At 35.2% G+C, this 20539-nt stretch overlaps 3 protein-coding genes and 2 non-coding genes across 5 annotated transcripts; 4 read left to right on the forward strand and 1 right to left on the reverse strand.

Annotated features, from left to right (window-relative positions):
* Positions 1–588: 588 nt before the first annotated feature.
* Positions 589–2548, forward strand: LOC111461370 (pentatricopeptide repeat-containing protein At5g56310). The gene has a single exon (XM_023104872.1). The coding sequence runs from the start codon at positions 635–637 to the stop codon at positions 2270–2272; it is 1638 nt and encodes a 545-aa protein (XP_022960640.1). The 5' UTR covers positions 589–634; the 3' UTR covers positions 2273–2548.
* A 1128-nt stretch (positions 2549–3676) lies between these two features.
* On the forward strand, positions 3677–3751 carry LOC111461872. Its single transcript, XR_002713657.1, has one exon. It is a non-coding gene; the product is annotated as a small nucleolar RNA R12 (small nucleolar RNA).
* Positions 3752–3869: 118 nt separating this feature from the next.
* Positions 3870–3954, forward strand: LOC111461871. The gene has a single exon (XR_002713656.1). It is a non-coding gene; the product is annotated as a small nucleolar RNA SNORD24 (small nucleolar RNA).
* Positions 3955–5635: 1681 nt separating this feature from the next.
* Positions 5636–12946, reverse strand: LOC111461804. Its single transcript, XM_023105465.1, has 8 exons — positions 12618–12946; positions 11385–11451; positions 10465–10542; positions 8824–8876; positions 8494–8630; positions 8350–8414; positions 6343–6401; positions 5636–6002 (listed from the first exon to the last, which is right to left on the reverse strand). Exons 1-8 carry the CDS (start codon positions 12792–12794, stop codon positions 5913–5915), a joined length of 726 nt encoding a protein of 241 aa, XP_022961233.1. The 5' UTR covers positions 12795–12946; the 3' UTR covers positions 5636–5912.
* An 826-nt stretch (positions 12947–13772) lies between these two features.
* Positions 13773–20031, forward strand: LOC111461727 (TATA-box-binding protein). The gene is made up of 10 exons (XM_023105353.1): positions 13773–14023; positions 14479–14571; positions 15966–16053; positions 16236–16307; positions 17007–17057; positions 17690–17734; positions 18113–18205; positions 18546–18647; positions 19359–19432; positions 19612–20031. Coding segments are annotated over exons 2-10 (603 nt in total). The 5' UTR covers positions 13773–14023; positions 14479–14494; the 3' UTR covers positions 19613–20031.
* Positions 20032–20539: the final 508 nt, after the last annotated feature.

Here is a 20539-nt window from a genome sequence, read left to right on the forward strand (position 1 = left end):
CATTTATAATGTTTTTGAAGTGTGGGGTTATATTTGTCAAAGATTTTAGATCAAGTTAGAAGCAATCTCGGCATTGCTCGTTCATCTCGACAAGATGGGGCCTAACAAGGCCTCCCGGACAAATTAAATTTTAGTGTATGTTATTTTATTAAATATATCAAAATTATCAGCACACTCAATAATCAAGCTCTGTTATTAGTTGGTCTTGTAATATTTTTGAAGTGTGGCCGGTTATATTTGTCAAAGATTTTGGATAAGGTCAGACTTCGACGACTTTGCTCATTCATCTCGACAAGTGGTGGCCTAAGGCCTCCCGGATAAATTAAATTTTAGTGTATGTTATTTTAATAAATATTAAAAATATTAAAGTTTATTATTATATATTTTTTAATTATAAAATTATAAAATTTGAAAATATATTCACCCAAATTAGTATTATTATTATTATTATTATTATTAGCTCATAAATTTGATAATAATTAATTTTTGTAATGTTAAATTAATATTTATTAAAAATATATAATTTTGAATTTATTTTCCACTAATTTTAACAAAAAATAATTAGTTCGTAAAATGCAGACCAGAGAACTGCTTTAACACTATAATGTCGTCGATTCTCCGATGAAGGCTTGAAATGCGTTGGTCCCTCTTCCGCCTCTGCAAATCGTCTTCTTCCTTCGTCGAATCCTTCGCCCCTTCCGCGATAACTTCCCTTCTCAGCAACTGCCGCGACCCTCGCCACATTTATCAAATACATGGCTTCATGTTGCACAGAGCTCTCGATCAGGATAATCTCCTCCTCAGCCGATTCATCGATGCGTGTTCATCTCTTGGTCTTTATTTATACGCTCTTTCTGTCTTCTCAAATAAAGCCCACCCCGATCTTCGTCTCTACAACACCGCCGTTAAAGCGCTATCGCAGACCTCCTCACCCATTAACGCCATTTCGCTTTACTCCAGGATTCTGATTGAGGGATTGCGGCCTGATTCGTACACTATTCCCTTTGTTTTGAAGGCCATCGTTCAGTTGTCCGCCGTTGAAGTGGGGCGGCAGATTCATACCCAGACGGTTTCTTCGGGTTTGGATACGGATGTGAATGTTGTTACTTCGTTGATTCAAATGTATTCCTCTTGTGGGTGTGTTTCTGACGCTCGCAAGCTGTTTGATTTAGTTGATTTTAAGGATGTAGCTTTGTGGAACGCCATGGTTGCTGGGTATGTTAAAGTTGCAGAACTTAACAGTGCGCGTAAGGTGTTCGACAAAATGCCTCAAAGAAATGTGATATCATGGACTGCCTTGATTGCTGGGTATGCCCAAACCAATAGGCCTGATGCAGCGATTGAGCTCTTCAGGAAGATGCAGCTTGAGAAAGTGGAGCCTGATGAAATTGCAATGTTGGCTGTGCTCTCCGCTTGTGCTGATCTGGGTGCTCTTGAACTTGGGGAGTGGATCCATAACTACATAGAAAAGCATAGTTTGTGCAGGATTGTTCCATTGTACAACGCCCTTATAGACATGTATGCAAAATCAGGCAACATAGGAAGAGCACTGGAAGTTTTTGAGAACATGAAGCATAAGAATGTCATAACCTGGTCCACCATGATTGCTGCCATGGCTCTTCACGGCCTCGGAGGACAAGCTACCGACATGTTCCTTCGAATGGAGAAGGCAAGAGTCAGGCCAAATGAAGTAACATTCATAGCCATCCTATCCGCTTGCAGCCATGTTGGGATGGTGGATGTGGGTCGTTATTACTTCAACAGAATGCAGTCAGTATACAAAATTCAGCCAAGAATTGAGCACTATGGCTGCATGATCGATCTGCTGGCTCGTGCTGGCTATCTTCAAGAGGCACAGAAGCTGTTTCAGGACATGCCATACGAAGCAAATGCAGCGATATGGGGGTCGCTTCTTGCTGCTTCCAATACACATAGGGATGCTGACCTCGCAGAGCAGGCTTTGAGGCATCTAGCTAAGCTAGAGCCTGAAAACAGTGGGAATTATACGCTTTTATCCAACACATATGCTGCTCTTGGCAGGTGGAATGAATCTGGGATGGTGAGGAAGGTGATGAGAAATGCAGGGGTAAAGAAGGCTCCGGGTGGAAGCTTTATTGAAATTAATAACAGAGTGCACGAGTTCCTGGCTGGAGATCGGTCAGATTCTCAGTTACATGGGATTTATCCAGTTTTGTGCAACATAATTGTGCAGCTCAAAATGGCCGGGTCGTACCCAGAGGAATGGAGTAAGTTTCTTAACTACGATGAGTGATATGAATTGGCTTGACAACGGTTATCTATTTGATTGTTGAAGTTCGTATTAAACTCGAGTGTTAAGATATTGAAAAACTACATTTTTAGGTGAAGACGAGAGTTTTGATCGTGCATTTATTTGATCGTTGAAGTCTTGATTAAACTTGGGTGTTGAGATATTGAAAAACTACATTTTTAGGCGAAGACGAGAGTTTTGATTTTGTATCTATTTGATCGTTGAGGTTTGTATTAAACTTGAGTGTTGAGATATTGGAAGACTACATTTTTAGGCAAAGACGAGGGTTTTCACTTTTGATCGTTGAAGTTTGTATTAAACTCGAGGTGATCGTTGAAGTTTGTATTAAACTACATTTTTATGCAAATGTATTATTGAATGAGAGGGAAAATAGAAAAATGTTAAATCATATATTAAAGTAAGATATGAATACGTGGACAAGTGGAGAACGGCAAAATGAAGTAAGATCCATGGATCGACCCCATCGTCTCCACCGCTTAGGAACTACGAGATCACCCCAAGGACGCCTTCAGTAACCAAGGGTCGCAGATCACCATAGAACTTCGTTCAATAAATGGAACGCATTAGCTGTCCGCTGTTCAATTGGACAATAAGAGTCGATGAGTGCAATCACTCATTATTAAAACCAACATGGGCAAAAAGGGGTCGGTGCTAAATAAAAATAAAATTAAACATTTTAAATAAAATGTTAAAATAAAAATTAACGATAATTATATTTCTCAACTTATAATTATATATTTTTATTTTTATTTTTTATTTTTCGAAAAACATTTGTTATTTCTTAATGGGCCTGCTCCGTCTCTTTCGTCCTATTTTAGGGTTAGGGTTTCATCTCATCGCTCTATAAATAGCTGCACCTATTGTTCTTCAGAGCAAACTTCGGCAGACTCTGCAGAGCGCCTCTCATTCATCGTCTCCATTTCTCAATCTCTGTTAGATTAGATCTCTGAATCTTCTTTGAAATGTGTTCATAAGTTTGATTTCTTGTTAGTTGAATTAGCAACGGAGAAAGAAGAAGCCTGATATTGCAAATTCTCTGATCTGCCTTATCTTCATCTGGAGAAATCGTAATCAGTCAGAGAATCTATCGTTAGGCAATACGGAAGGTCGGTATGCATAGATAATTATGCGTATTTCTCCCTTTAGCTCCGAGTTTCCTTGTTCCTGTTCTTGGAACGATAGGATTTTTCGGTGACAAGGTAGATACATTCTAGTAATCCTTCTGATTTCTTCGTTCTAATTCTGATTTTGCTCGTTTTCTGAGGATTTTTTTAACTGATTTCGTTGATGAGGTAGATGTTTTCGACTATTGCTTCTGAAATCTACGTTCAAATCTCGATGTTTCTTTCTTCCTATTGACGTTAATTTTAAACCGGAGGTTTTTGATGTGAAGGGATGAAAAAAATCATTCGGATTCCCAATGATAATACATGATATTACAACCAGCTACTTCTGATTACATCAAAATAACTGCGTAGTTCCTTTTTCTTCTGATTATATTCTCTTATCATTTAAACGTACGAATTACCAACTTTTTTTAAATTTTCTTTTTCTGCTTTATATGTTTTTCAATCAACGGGGCCGGTGATGTGATTACAATATTTGCTACTCTTGATGGGATACTATCCCATTTGATGATACTAACCACCAAGATCTCTGAGGCCAAATTTGCAGGCTTAAGCAATCTCCAATTTCGTTTTAGAATACTATCTGCAACTACAAACTTTGTTAAAAATTTGGAACAGTTAATTTTGTTTTTTTTTTTAATCTTGTGTTTCTTCAATTCTCCATAGTTTTCTCCTACCGTCCAAAATTAGATGTAAGAAACAAATCATCTGCAAAAAAACAAATAATTCATGGATATGTTTAAAAACATAAACACAACAACTAATAATCAAATTAACATATTGATTTGCCTTTCACCCCATCTCACTTCTATCAAAATAGCATTCTTTAATTAATAAAAATCAAGCATGATTAAATATTCATAAAATATACAAGTATATTCATATATCTAATGCAGAAAACCATGGAATTTGATATATTATTCTGTAACTACAATTGTAAAAAATAACTAGTTTTGATCTTTCGCCCGTTGCGGTGCCGAGAAGACGAACAACAAAATCTAAGGAATTTGATCAAATTTCATATTTGAAATAATACTCTTAATAGACTAAAAGATGAAACCATGTCAACAAGATATGTTTTGTTGATGATTTTAAAGTAAGTTACGAGCCATGGGTGGTCTTATATAGCAAAAAAAAAAAAAAAAAATCTAAGTTTCTCTACTATTTAAGTCGTGAATATTTTTAGCTCATACCATAAACTAAATTTACCAGGGCCATGGATTTGATCATGGATATTCGTCTATTTTTTAAAATTTATAACTTCTTTTGTATTATGTTTGAAACGATATTTTTTTTGTGAATCTATTTTGATATCATTAAAAATTTAGTTTTTCATTTCTCATATCCAAACTTTTCAATTTTTTGATTTTTAGAATTGGTTTTGGACTATATAGAATTTTGTGGAAAGCTCTATTCCATTACAATATGGGGTCAAAAACCAAAATAAGCCCTTATAAAAAGAAAACTGATTCTTGAACCCTTTTCATGCTCATGTCACGCAAGATACTGCAGAAGAAAAAGTTGCGAAAAAATTGCAAAATCCGATCAATTAGTTAACATGTGGTTAACTGTATTTTGAAACACGAAAAAAAGTAAACAGTAAAATTTGATTGATTCGTTAATATGTGGTTAACTGTATTTTGAAACACAAAAAAAAAAATCATTGACTTATCAAATTATGTGTCAGCCATGAAAAAAATTTAACAGAAGACAAATGAAAAAAATTTAACAGAAGACAAACAAATCCACTAGTAGAAGATTTGAGAATCTATTAAATACAAAATTAAAGGTTTAGAAAATTTTTAAATGAAAGAAAGAAAAATGCCTTTTGAATTACATGTGAATTAACTATAGTTTGTTACTAAAAAAACAAACGTAGGTAGTAGTAACATTTTGGTCAAAATTTTCTAGAAATTTTAATCCAATAATCATTTTTGAATTCAAAGTCAAGTTACGATTCCTATTTGTCTTATTAATTTTTGCTTTGACTATTTTTTTTCCAATAGAAAAAGAAAGTAAAATTTTTCGGTTGTTTTAGATATTGTGTGTTGTAAGATACTATCAAACGAAGAGATAGAGCCAATCCAATATTTTGTATCTCCAATATTTTATATCGTCGTAAGACGGGGGACTGCAGCAAATCCCTTTTTCCCGAGTTCAAATCCGGGTGTTGCCTCATCAACAACAAACAAAAGAATGGGATTTAAGAAAAGCTACAAATAGATAAAAATGAATGATTAACCGTAGCAAAGGGTGTCTTTGGTTACATTACCAAATCATGTTCAGTACAATTTCATACTCAGATAAAATGAAAAATGCCAATGTTAAATTTTTCCGAGTGAAAAATTCCAACAAGATTTCATCACTCTATTTTCACTAATAAACTTAGTCAGTCCAGATGGAAGTAACGCCCCCAATTTTGGAAATTATTCAATATCAAAATTGTCGTAGACATTAGACAACTAAACATAATTCATACCTCAATCTCCAGTCAATCACAGAGGAATCCCCAATTCAGAGACCTTCATCGCCCTGTTTTCGAGCGAACTCCTATGGCGCTTCAAAAACGTTGCCATCGAAGCCACCTACAAGTACATTTAGACTCCAAAATTTCGTGATTGTGCATATTACCTAAGCTTGTGTCAAATATGTTCCTACATCCTTATTTTGTGTCAAATAAGTTCTTTACTTATTTGTGATCATTAAAGGAACGTATAAGTAATCAAATTTACAAAATTTAGACAAGTTCAAAAAATTCAAATCTATAGTACTAATCAGATAATGTTCAATTGGTTAGCAACCTAATGGCACGTCCCAACTAAATTTGTAATTTAACTTAAACCGAACATCAAATTCAATTATAAATTGTGCAGTATAAAATTCAGCTCTCAATTGAGGGGGGAATGATAAGTATAGCAGGCTGACCTCTGCTCGAAGTTTTAATGCGTCCCTGCCAGAAATTTCCCGCAGCCCATCCATCAAATCTGCAGAAATCGAAAAAATATAAAGACTTCAGAAATTATATGCAATCATGATGTTTAACGTGTACTCTTCTCTCAAGTCTCAACCATTACAGATGCCATAGGGAAACAGAATGGAAATATAAATATTTATTTTAGTTCACATGATACTATCAGTTGTGAATGTAAATCATACAATGTTAAAAATAATTTACAATTTAAATACTAATTGATAATATTTATATTATTCTTTTCAGAACTAACTAAACAGAGTAATCAAGAACAAAATAACTGGAACTAGTCATGCAGCTACCAAGCAGATGCCAACAGTACAAGTTATAGTATTAAGAACAAAATATTGCTGTTGAAGATTGAAGAATTAAGTAGAGTACAGCTTTTGGTATCATACAACAGTAGTTCATTGCTCTCAGTCCCTTTGATAAAACCAAAACCTTGTAACCAGGTTATAAGAACCCTTCTTTTGAATTGAAGATCAATTTAAGGTGGTCAAAAAGTGAAAGAAGAAAATATGTTGATCAGTATGAAGCTCTCCAAATAACAACACAAGCTTGAATAACTCTTCTTCGTAGTTTGCAAGCTTGAATTTCTAAGGTTTCCTTCAATCTTTTTCTTGAGAAAACACCCTAAACACACTTATTTATCACAAGGATCTACAAGTCTTCCATTAGAATCTTCTTTAAAAGAAGTTAAGAGCCCAAAAACTTATTCCACCAAGCTTTAGAATCAAGTATAATGAAAGGGTGCTGCAACCAAATGTTTTGAAATTTAAGTCATTGTTCTCAAGAAGGATAAACAATTGAAAGCAAAATGGGATATTAATCTGATGTAGGGCTGGCCTTTCTCATAGTTTAGGGAATATCTCTCATGGATATGCAGTTGATATCTTCTTTCTCCTTGTCGTAGAAGGTTAAAATTTTAAAGAAGATTGAGATCTTTGTTTGACAGTTTCTACTTGGAACTCTAGATCACATCTTGAGGGTTTCAACCTTTGTGGTCAGGCCACATTTTTGCATTCTTTGTGAGTGTGACTAAAGATCTAGATCGTATTCTTTGTTGTTGTGACTTTGTGTTTAATGGCCAAGCTCACATATGGATAAAATTGATTTCTGAGATCTTACTGGTGAGGGATTTGGAAACCTCAGAGAGGCATAGGCTTCTCCTAATTTTGGATAACTGGAGACAAAGCTCAGATAGGGAAAAGGAAGTTCCTTGCAGTACTGCCAGATCTTGAGTGTCACAAAGGTACTTGGCCAAGCTCTTGCCTTGGGCTACCTCTTGATGGCAAGCCAAGAAGGCTTCCTTTGTTGGCACCTATTATTGAGCGCATTACAAACACACTCCGGAAATGGAAATCGAAATATGTGTTCCTCCCCAAGGGAAACACCTTTGAAGGTCATGCACGAGAATATAGGACCTTTGGCTGAAATCAATGCCTACTTGTTCTCCTAAAGACAAGCCAATGAACCTCCAAAGGCAACAAGCCAACAAACCTCCCATTCTCCAGAACTTTCACATTCCAAAGCCTAGTGATAAAGTAGTGAATGATGCGGTGGCTGTCCACCCCATGAACAGTACAACTACTGCAAAAGAGCCACAACTTTTCGTACTAAAGATGAAGATATAAGAAAGATGGTATTTAGTTCCTAAAATCAATACCAATGATATATCAATAAGCTGCAGCATCGTGAGATCTAGAATATTATCTCAGAAGAACTATACTTCCATTGCCCCCTCTGCTCAAATCCGTCAAGATATTTATAGCGATAGGGAAGTATCTCAATATCTAATTCAATGTTATGTGACTTATGTCTACAATCTAAGATGGTCAGACTATCAAATTAACAAGAACGTAATAAGAAAGAAAATGTTCATAACCAAATAAAGTCTCTTAAGCATCACTATAACGTAGAAACCAAGACAACTATAGAGTTCCATACATCAACAAACATACCTGCAGCTTGGGCTTCAGCCTTGTAAATTGACCTTGAAAGATGTTGAATTTGACTTCCAGCATTCCTGTATATTAAAATAGTCAGGTGGAGAGAATCTAGTAGTTCTAAACTTTTCTATGTTTTGACAACTACAATGCTTATACATCAGCTCGTTGTAGCCGTATTTCATATCCTTTTCAGCTAGAGCAGCCCTCTCAAGTAGTTTTTTGCTCTCCTTCTTCATCAAGTCCACTGAAAGGTTCAACTCCTTCACGTGCTTCTCAGCCTTCGAAAAAATTGCCTGCTCGAAGGGGGAAAAAATAATAAAACAATCAGCAATAATCAACGAAGGGAAATAATGAACTAATCCAGAGTAATGTCAAAACTCAGGTTGTTCCAAATTCCAATTAGAATACATACAATGAGAATGGATTCATCAACAATTCAATCATAAACCAAGATGGAATAGTTAAGAAAATAAATAAGGCAAGAACCTCCTCAGTTTGGAATCGACCCAACGTATGACGAAACAGAAATCTTCTTGGCCCTACAGAAAAGAGAAATCCTTAAAAATCAAGGCTAACTTTACATACATGAAAAAAGAAGGAAAAAACAAAGGAGAGGGTAGAACATAAGGATAATCAATGCAATTCCAGGCAGGCAACTAACAATAATATCTAGGCAAATTTTCCCCAAGGCAGATACTTGTAAAAAATGTGACTAACCTGCATATATAAGCAAAAAGAAAAACTTGATTACACTTCCTTTCTTTCCTTGTTTGTGGAGAATGAGATAGATGGTAAGTCTTTTTTTTCTAAGTGGGGTGCTTCCTTGTATTTTCCAAAAGACTTTATAATTCTCGATTTTCTTGATCGTATGGGAGATCTTTGGATACTTCTAAAGGGAGTTCTGCAGTTCAAACTTTCACACCCAAAAGGGAAATTTTTGTTTTCATTTCAAAAAAACCAAATTAATTGGTTATGATGAAAAGAATAGAAGGGAGAATAAAACAGCTAGCTCTCAAACAAAACCAAGAAAATTACATGAAGGCTCTTCAATTTGCAATAATAGTGGTGGTGTATGTGTTTGATTTGATTGTTCGGCATTGATAGAAGAGAGAAAAATTACAATAAAGGAGAAAGTTTGGACAAGTAAAACACCATAGTGAACCCCTGAAAAAGTTTGGTTCAAGTCAGTGCTCTCCAAGAGAGAGGCGTTTCCAAGTGGACAACCCTGGCCTTTCCAAGATCCGACTTTTCAAATATAAGAGGGAGGCAACCTTCACGCATGGATGGGGAACCATATGGAGAATCATTAAATTCCTTCCAAAATTGAGATCCAAGAATTCTTAATATTCCAATATTCCAACAGTGGGCATTTTAGTGAGAGACAGGTGTAAAGATTAGGGAAGAAGGAAATACCCCCTCATAGTAGTAGCTTGTGCATCCTCCCAAAGAGAATAGATCGTTCACCAAGAACAAATTTGATTTTAGAGGAGAAAAAAAGAGAAAAAAACAGCGTTTAGGTAGCAATGAAGAACCATGGGCTTCTAAATGAACTAAAACCACAAACAACACTACACCATCCTGAATGATCTCTGAGTCCAGTTGGTAATAGGGAAACTCTTGACCACGTTGTCACACATGCACAAGATTCTTGAGAACTTGATCCCAAACCATATGGGACACCACAAGCTTAACGAGTAGGCTAAGTTCTCGTGGTTCTTTTTTTTATCACCATCTTCCCCCGTTCAAGCCTATATTACGTAACTCTCTTCTGATTATGCAAACAAACAAGTTCAATCTGATATCATTTTGATGAGTTAATTTCAACAAACTCATCTAAACGTATTTATCCAATTGATGCTGAATAGAATAATCTACGCAGTTTGAAACATGAAAAAATGACATGAGACTAAAGAACTTCCTTGATAGATAAACAAGAATTGATGTGGAAGAAGCTTGCACAGTCTCCAAAGAATAGAAAAATCACAAAACACAACAGGGTCAAGGCCTAATACTAACTACTAAAACTAGACAAATTAGAACCGGAGGATCAGAAGTGAGATCATTGAAATTTGTACTTAAAATAAACTAATAACCAGCTTTGGTGTTGAGGGAAATATTACTCCATACCTCGCATAACGAGAAGGGCAGCTGTAAGAGCAACTCCAATAGAAGCAGCTGGGTGTTCCCTTGCTATCATAAACTCATCTACACAATGATAACATAAGATAAATAAATACGATTGTGAAAGTAAAATCCAAACTTCTCCTTACTTTCCATGAAAAGATTTATTTTCTTATTAAAAGTAAATAATATAAAAAAGGCCCTCCCATTAGGAGCTAATGAAAGATCAACACAAGCTGAGTTAATTACAAAAACCAAAATAAAAATTCCTACTGTGACACTGGAAGAATAAGAATAAATTTTATCTTCTCGGGATATCCATGCCTCAACATTATCTCAGAAAACTTTTGGGGGATAAAGGAAACAAAAATTTTATCAGTTTCATGAAAAGTTTACAAAATAATCCACCAACTATATTAGTCTTACAACAAGTTGCACCTATTCGTATTAATCTCATAGATAAAATAATTACAAAAAGAATCAGATAAAGAACACAGTGAAGAAAATCAAAACCTAGGTAGGTCACAAAGTTATAAACATCACACAATTTTTTAAAAAAAAATTATAAAAACCAAGCTTTCATTGAGAATAAATTAAAGAATACACGGGGAATAAAGAAAACCCCAAGAAAAGCGCAACTGCCTCATGAAAGGGCTCCAGTTAAACAAAATGAGACCAAAGCGATAATCGCAAAACTCTTTACAGATGGAAACCCAAAACGAGGTATAAAAGCTAATAAAGGACCACACCTCACTCGCAAATTGCTCCACTCCTCTAAGGATCCTATTGTTATAGTACACAGTTCTAATTCACTTCCTAAATAATTTTAACAAGGACGAGGGCAGTACTCCTGTCAAGCTAATATTGACTTAGCTGAAGTTCTAAAGCATGCAGATAATGGTAGAACAAGAAACATAAAAAGAGACCTTTAACTTTGCGGAAAAAAGCATCCTCGTGAGTTTTAAACTGTGATGCTGCTTGGGGTACAAAATCCTGAAAGATGATTATATTCACCTCAAAAATGTATTATACGATGAGAAGAAACGAACAAATACTAAAAATGATAAATTTAACATTTGCACAATCAGTATTGATAACGTTAATTGCAAAATACAGAACTAAGCAAAAAATTGATCATCCAAACTCTTGTAAGTACCAAAACACCATGAATTAACTGTTAGATTTTTGTTACTCCTTCATTCACCGGTGCACTTCTTATCTTGATAGGACATCAACATCATTCCTCAAATTGAATCTGTAAAAATTATTTAATTTGATGAACATCTTGGTTCTCGTTGGTCTTCAAAAATGCAATAATTCATTTGATTTCATAATTGCATCAACCAATATTTCCACTAGGAATTTTCGACCTTCCAATTGTAAGCACCAAAATTCTTCGATCAAAGTGAGGGGGAGTGTGTTGTAGGGTGAATATCACGCGCATTGCAGAGAAAGCAGCAAACTAATGCAACTATAATCAGATTTCAGCAGAACCAAAAAGGGTAGGACTAAGATCAGGATCAGAAGCACAGAAAAGCGAGGAATTTTTTTTCCCTACTAAATTTGGATTTAACAATAGCCTCGGAAATAAATAGGTATCTTCAGAGTCCCTATTTCAAAACAGCACTTCAATGTTTTTCATTGTCCCCTTATCACTAACCAGAAGTTCGGTGAGAAATTAAGCGGGACTGTTGAAGTTTAGGGGAAAAAAAAGTCTAATCTAATTTATAATCTCAAAGCCTTTCAGCTCTCATTACACAACCAATCAATTAGTACAATAATTTGCTTCTCCATTCCATCTTAATTTTGTTTCAACGATTTATCCAATTCCATGTAGTTATCGATTGGTCTCTCTAATAGATTAATCAAACATCCCTTTCTCACAACTCCCACATAAAGTGGAAACTTCCACAGAACTATGATCAAACAAGATATTCTCCTGAAACTTCCATTAATGCCAGCTGAAATAAAGTCTTCTTACGAAAGATAACGGGTTTTCAGTAGGACGAACATTTCACAGCAGAATTGATTTCTATCCATCTTAAGCCAGGCAGAACATAAACTCTAAACTCTACAGATATCTAATGAAAGTAAATAACAGAAATAAATGTCAGTATACGAAATGACAACGGATTATAAAAGTTGACGAAGAACGCAACCTGAAACGAACGGATATGTGACGAAGAGGCCTCTTGGAGAGAACGAGCAGAGCGAATAGCTGAATCCTTCGATTGAACAACCGAACGCTGCAGGTCCTCTGCAATTGCCGATATGGAAGATACTGCGCTTACATTCTCGAGCGATGCCTCCGGTTGCTTCTCGTCTCCGGCGCCCATTTTTCTCCGATCTCGACGAACGGTGTTTCCCTTCAACCCTCTCCTCCACCAGCACCGCCGTGGAAACTCCGACCAGTTTATGAATTGCGATTGAAAGGGTTCAGTTCCTTGCTTGGCCTATTTTTCTCTCCCAAGTAAATCTGATCAAATACATTATTCTATAAAAATTAAATCTAGGTTAAATTATGAAATTGTGTAAAAAAAAAAAAAATATATATATATATATAAACTAAAAAAAAATCAATAATTTTTTTAAATTTTTTTAAATAAATAAATGATATTTTTTCAAAATACTCTTAAAGGTTTAAAACCATCTTAAAAAATATTATCCTGCCTTCAAAAGATTCATTAATATTTATAATTTTTTTTTTGGTAAATTTTTTTAAGTAAAAAAAAGATATTATTGTTGGTGGCTTGTATTTTTTTAACAATTATATATATATATATATAACACGCGCAGTGAAGGTTAGTTAGACTTAGTTTATCTAAATTTCTACTTTGAGTCGAGATAGATTCAAATATCTTTTGGCGTCTCTTCGTTGGACCTACTCACAATGCCAACAAGCTCGAGTCCTTCATACATTCCGTGCTCGAAGATAAAGATTCACCTCGGTTCGGTTAGCTGACCACACTCCACGTGCGTGAATTCCCAATTACTTTTATGCTATATATATATATATATTTATTATTATTATTTGTGTTTTGCATTTTGAAAAAAGAAAAAAAGAAAAAGAATATTATATATAAATATATAACTGGATCCAATTCTAAATTATATCTTAAATAAAAAATATGGAGGGACACGTGGGTAAGTATTATTGGGCATTGACGCGCCAAACAGAACCGTCCGGTGAGAGCAGCAATCGAACCACCGAAATTCCAAAACCACCCCCAAGTCCAGGTCACAATCCCACAAACTCCAAAGGGCAAAAGCGGAAGGAGATAAAAAAGGCGCCTCAAGAGATAAATCCCAGAAGCGCACAAAGCTCCGATTCCCATCGTATAAACGCATTCCCTCTCCTCTCGTTCTCTTCTTTGGAAACCAAAACTCAAAACTCTCTCCATTTATAAAGCTTTCTCCATCGTCTCTCTCACATACCCAGATATAAAACACCACGCCTTTCAAACTCTTCCCGCTTCCTCAATCAATTCGCAATTTTCCCACTAAATTTCTTGTCCGATCGACTGGAAATTCTTTGCTCAATTCTAGGGTTTCCCATTTGCAAGAGGTCTGGTTTTTTTTTATTTTTTTATTCTTGTTAATTTGTTTGGTTGGTCTTGTGATCAACAGATCGGGTGTGTTGATGGGTTAGCTTTTGGGTTTTGATTTAGCTTTTTGTTGGGTTTGTGTCTTGCCTTCCTCAGCTGGCACCTAGGGCATGTTTTTCTTAGATTTGCTTGCGAGAGGATGGGTTTGTGTATACCCCCTTTATGATTGATCAGAATGGAGTGGTTTTCTATGATCCCCGTATTTCGTTTGACTTTGTTCATCAATTTGATAAGTGGGTCCGTGATTTCTGTACATGATGTAAGGATTACTATTTTCAGTTCATTAATGGGCATGGAGTCTTGGTTTTATTTATAATTCATGGGTATCTTGTCCTGATTTTGGGCTTGGGGCATTGAAGAAGTGTGAATAATTATTTTGGAGCAAGAATTTAAAGAGTAGAGTTTCGTTGTGCAGAGATTTCTTATAAGGAATGGCAGATCAAGGCTTGGAAGGAGCCCAACCCGTTGATCTTAAAAAGCATCCTTCTGGGATTGTACCTACTCTTCAGTGAGTCCTAACTTTTCCAGCCACTTGTGCCTTCTGATTTTGTATGATAGCTCTTTTTTGTAGGCCAAATTAAAGCGCTTCATTAGTATTAAGTGTTGGGTTTTTTCCTTTTTGCAATTTACTACGATAACTTGGTAGTATCATGGACGAGTTTAGTGATTTACATCCGGAAATTGGGTTACTCCGGAAAAGAGAATAGTTTAACTTTTCGTCTATGCTACAAATGAGCCTTTAATTTTTACGTAGGTGTGGTTTTTTCAACTCTCGAGCTTTGAAATAATCAATATTGAATGGGACGAAAATACACCCAATCTCCTTCTCCCCCCATGTCTCTCTCTTTCTCTTGCGTGCACACACACACAGGGAACACAGCTGTAGATTTGGTAATAAGAGAGTTGAATCGAAGTTCTAAGGATCAGTTACATCCACCAAAAATTTATTGAGACTCGGGAACATCAAAATTTCGTCTACACATTAACAGAGAAAGTCAATTCTGATATATATATAGACTGACAGCTAAGAATTTATCAAGATTTTATGGTCTAACCTGGTCTTTGCATGGTCTTCGTCATCTTGCATAGAATAATTCGGATAAGCTTCTCCTTTCCTGACAAAAAATTCATATATAACTGTAAGATGTGATGACTGATAACCAAGTAAGAGCATTATTCTTGCTGAATAAATTATTTTGGTAAAGACTCGTGTAAGCTAGGGAGCGTGAACATTTTGGTTTGGGCAATGCGCCCCTGTTAGACATTCTGACATTTGTGCACTTGTTAATCATAGTTGAAATATGTCACGTATCAGTTTAAAGTTATAAACATGCTCGGTACAATTTGAACAGTTTGAGAGTGAAATACATTGTAAATGCTTTGCATATGCATTATTAACTTTAAATTTGTTTTCATTTTCTTTATTAATATGTAAAATCATTTAGGTGATTGATAAGTTGGATTGGATAACAATTTTACATAAAGTATTGTTATTGTATCATAAATATGTGTGTATTGTGTACGCATATTCTCACTTTTTTCCTTAAAAACCTTGAGATTTATTCTCAATGTGCAAAACGTTTTAAAAATTGGAAATATTTTGAAGGACTATTGCTCGAGTTTCATTCCCTTCTCAGCCATCCTTTCTAGTTTTGGCCTGAAACTTCTACCGAATAGAAATCAGTTTTAAAATGAAACTTAAACTGAAGTAGACAACCTCTTGAAGAAGATTTTAATTGAAACAACTCTGGGTTCTTTATTTGCTGGTTCATACTGCCTTTTGTGAAGTAAGATGTAGGCATCAATGTCTATTTGTTCTGGCTTTACATGTTTAGGAACTCCAGGTATGTATATATAGTTTATGTTTCTTAATGCACGTATATTGTATTATACTGTTTCTAGGAACATTGTGTCAACAGTCAATCTGGACTGCAAGTTGGATCTGAAGGCCATTGCTCTGCAAGCTCGCAATGCTGAATACAATCCCAAGGCAAGTGATGTTTATTGTAAGCCTATGCAGACTTCGTAAACGAAAAAAAATATACCATCGCAGATATTTTCGCAATTCAACATGGACATCAAGAATCCCATTTTCAGGGTGGAGCTTTGTTGTTCCTTCTTACATTTGAATCTGAATTTTTAAGATTTTCAATTGTTGTTTCTATGAAACAGCGTTTTGCTGCTGTTATCATGAGAATAAGGGAGCCAAAAACCACAGCACTGATATTTGCATCTGGAAAGATGGTAAGTTATTGTCTATCTAATTTACAAATAGCGGGAGATTGCCTTCCATATTCCAGTAGCTTCCAGTGATTTACTTTATTTCTATGTTTGTCATGAAGAAACGTTTGACCTTGTTTGTGTCAGACACACAAAAATGGTATCCTATTTTCTTATTTTTTATATAAAAAATATAGGCATGTTGGGTCACATCCGAAAGACAAGTTGACCTGATAAAAAGTCGATGAGAAAATAAAAAGGAAAAAAAAATTAACATGACTCATGTACAACCCATTACTTGTCTTATAAAGAATAATTGTAAAAACCCATCGGAAAGAAATCATAGGGGGAGACCCATATCATGATCAATATTTTATTACATAATATAATAGTAACCTCAAACCCACATACTATTAAGGCATTATGACCTTGATCAAAAGGTCAAAAATTCGAACCTCAACCCGACTCAAAATAAAAATCCCCAAACCAATATTTATAATTTATCCTGTCGATATTCTTTGCGTGAATCCCTATTAAACAGGTTCATTGTTCAAATAATTTGTTTTGAAACTTGATGAAAGTTGTTTGAATTGAATTTAAGTTGAGTGAGAGTTCTCGTGTGCTTAAAGTGCCAGTATAAGGATGAATGTTTTTTCTTGTAAATTGGCTGTTGCATTTGAAGAGTATCTTGTTTTAGCTATTTGGATGTATGATGTGGTGTAGGTCTGTACTGGAGCCAAGAGCGAACAACAATCAAAATTAGCTGCAAGAAAGGTACTTAATTTCTTTCCAGTATTCTTAGTGTGTAGAGGTTGTGAAATCACCTCTCTACTCATTGGCTGTCGGGATATCGATGATAGAATCACACAGCTTGAGAAGGTCTACTCGATTTTTATCTTAAAACATTATCATTTGGTTCATTAATTTTTCAAAGGTCTGACTAGTTGTTTAACATCACTCATCAGTCCCCCTCCCCTGATTCAGTGATTTAAATTGAATTTTGAAGTTTAAATCTCACAGATTTCATTTTATAAGTATTCCAGAAATAATGTATCTAATTTAGGAAATATTTTCACCGAAAACCTTAAAACATGGGCAAAAAATTAGAGATATGTGCTGAGATATATCTTATTAGTTAGTTGTTAGGTTTTAGGTGTGTGGAGAATAGTTGATAGTTATAAGTAATTTTTAGTTTACATCTTATTGTAACAAGAAATATGTGTGAATATTTACATATTTAGGCGTTGATATGTTATCTGAGATTAAATCATCATAGGGAACCACTAATCACGATCAGTTGATGTTCAGTTTATTGATTAAAATCTTTCCATCTCATTAAACAACGCCCGTCTATTTAATATGAAGCTATTCTTTATCTGATATTGGACCTTGTTTCCTCTTTCCAGTATGCCCGTATAATCCAAAAACTTGGATTTCCTGCCAAGTTCAAGGTAACGTGCTTCTCTTCCCCTCATGTGTAGGGTCCTTCAGATCTTTTTTTTTTAACAAATAGAAAGTATCTTTCAGTAAGAACGAAAGAAGACAAAAGAGAGGAAAAATAAGATATACACAATTTAGAGAGGGAAACTAAAATTATGTAGCACATTTTCATACAAATTCTTCATCTGACCAATTTTTTTGCGTGCATGGAATTGCAAATGCCGTCAGGCAGACTCTTAGATCCATGATCTCATTCGCGTTCAAATTGAACAAGGAATTAGCTTTACCTCATGATGCTTTTAGCTGATGGCCTTTTCTATTGCTTTTCTTATTTATTTAGTGTTTGTTCTTGCTGTAATATATGCTTGTGCTTTTTTAATCTGGTGCAGGATTTTAAGATTCAGAATATTGTTGGCTCATGTGATGTTAAGTTCCCCATAAGACTCGAGGGTCTTGCATATTCACACGGTGCCTTTTCAAGTGTAAGCTTTAGATCTTTATCTTTGTCAGATTCCTAAGGTCCACAGTTTGCAAGCATTTTTCTGCTAGAAATCTTTACCTCTTCTGATATATTCTTTTGGGGGCATGACCTGTATGTATGTATATTTTTGTGCTTGACTATGGTTTGTCCAATATTTTGAGTGATTCTTTGATATGGACTTTTGTGGGGAACTAGTCCATTAATGATTTTTCATGTGTCTACAATGTTGAAATTTTAATATATGTTTTATATCAGGTTAACCATTATATTTTGATGTCGAACTTCTTGGATATGTGAAATGTAACTTCGTTATTAAAACTTCGCCCTCCGTTTCTTTTCAGTACGAACCAGAGTTATTTCCTGGATTGATTTATCGGATGAAACAACCGAAGATTGTGCTTCTCATTTTCGTTTCTGGAAAAATAGTTCTCACTGGGGCTAAGGTAAAAATTCAACTGCCGTTTCCCGTTCTTGTTAAAATCAGTGTTGTATTTTTTTTTTTTTTTTTTAATTTAATTTTATAACAAAGAACCAAGTTCCATTGTTTCCCCCCCTCAAAGACTCCACAAAATAGCTCAAGCCCCACTTACGGAGAAACTCTTCGATCGGCCCCTGTTATCTTATATTCGTATTTTCTAGTCTGAACACTAAATTCAGCAAAAATGTACTTCCAAATAGATTGAAGCTTACCAATAATTGAATTCTTGGTAAGATGATAAAAAATCGTCGATTGTATAGAAATTTATGTTAACGTAGATGTCAGAAATACTATTAGATTACAGAGGATATATTAGTAATCAGCTAACGAGTTTGTTAGCCGGAGATGGTCATGAATAGAGGAGTAATGGAGGGTGAACACGTGATGGTTTAGTTATTTGAGTTCGGGCGTGAGTTATTCAGTAGGGAGGTCTCCGAGTTCCTTGACTCGGATATGTTACTGGTCCTCTGATTTCAATAAAGTGCTTTATTATATGCATCAATTATCAAAGATTCAATTAGCAGTCAAAATGATTTTAGTATGGCTTATGGTCACTTTTGACCAATCTTGAGACAAGGATTAGATGAACAGCATAGCATTACCCTCTGTGGATAGTGACTGTCACTCGACCAGTCATATCTTTGATCTGTGAATATCTGTATTTTGATTCCTTCAGGTGAGAGAGGAGACATACACAGCATTTGAGAACATATACCCAGTGCTTACAGAGTTCAGGAAAAACCAGCAATGGTAAGATGCTTCTCTTGGACTGAATTTCTTCACATTTGGATCTGAGCCTGAATAACCTGAACTCACTCTAAAATAAAACAAGCAAGCTTATTGCTCGTCGTTTCGTCTTTACGAACATATGTTTGCAGCTTTTCTGGTTGTCATTTCGTCTTACCGTCTTACCGAACATCTACTTGCAGATTCTTGGCTTCGGACTAGCCATCCGGGAAGTCAATTTTCCTTCATGCTTAGAGAACAAACGGACTGGCACACAGACAGAAGCTAGCTAGCCGGAAAAAAAAGTGTATTTATGGTGAGATTGCTTCCTGTTTGAGGATATGGAAGAAGACCTTTGGTTTTTGGCATAAAATGGAAGGGTCTAGTGATGAGCATTACATGCATGTCTTTTCTTTTAGTGTCCTGTTCATCTGTGTGATAAAAAGTGGAGGGAAGTTGTTGAACTTTCTCTTTCTTTCTTCATTTTTTTTTCCTTAAAGTTTTGATATTGTGTGATCAAAGTGGGGGATTGTGTATAGAAGAATGTTTTTCTCCATTAACTCACACCAGACAATTATGCAATTTATAATATGTGCTTTACACAAGGTCATGTAAACTGTAAACTAGTTCTACTTCATAAATTATAAATTATAAGAAATTATTAGAAACGATTCGAGATGGGGAGGGTTGTCCTCGTCCATTGCAACGAAGATTAGTTTGTTTGTAATTGTTGATGTCGTGTGCCCAGCTTTGCAGAGCTTCTCTCTCCAGCCCACACTAGCATATCGAGCATCATTTTCTTCTGTCTCAAAGTGTTCCGACTCTATTGGATCAAGCCAACCTACGCCTGAGTCTAGAATATATTACTATGGAGAGACTAAGCTCTATTTTAGATATTGGACTCTCTTTTCCTACTATTAAGAAATTGTTCTCAAGCCTGGTTTTCTAGATCCACGTGTTCCTTGTTAGGCTTAAATGGATCCACATGTTCCCGACTAGTCAAATAAATGGATTAAAATTATAATGAGGGGGTGGAAAAAATATTTTTATTGGATTAATAAATAGATTAACAAATGATAAATGAATTTTTTGGCACTAAATTTAACCATTTTCTTGAAGCATTTATTTATT

The sequence above is a fragment of the Cucurbita moschata genome, unplaced genomic scaffold (assembly GCF_002738365.1).
Source record: "Cucurbita moschata cultivar Rifu unplaced genomic scaffold, Cmos_1.0 Cmo_Scf00025, whole genome shotgun sequence".
NCBI lineage: Eukaryota > Viridiplantae > Streptophyta > Magnoliopsida > Cucurbitales > Cucurbitaceae > Cucurbita > Cucurbita moschata.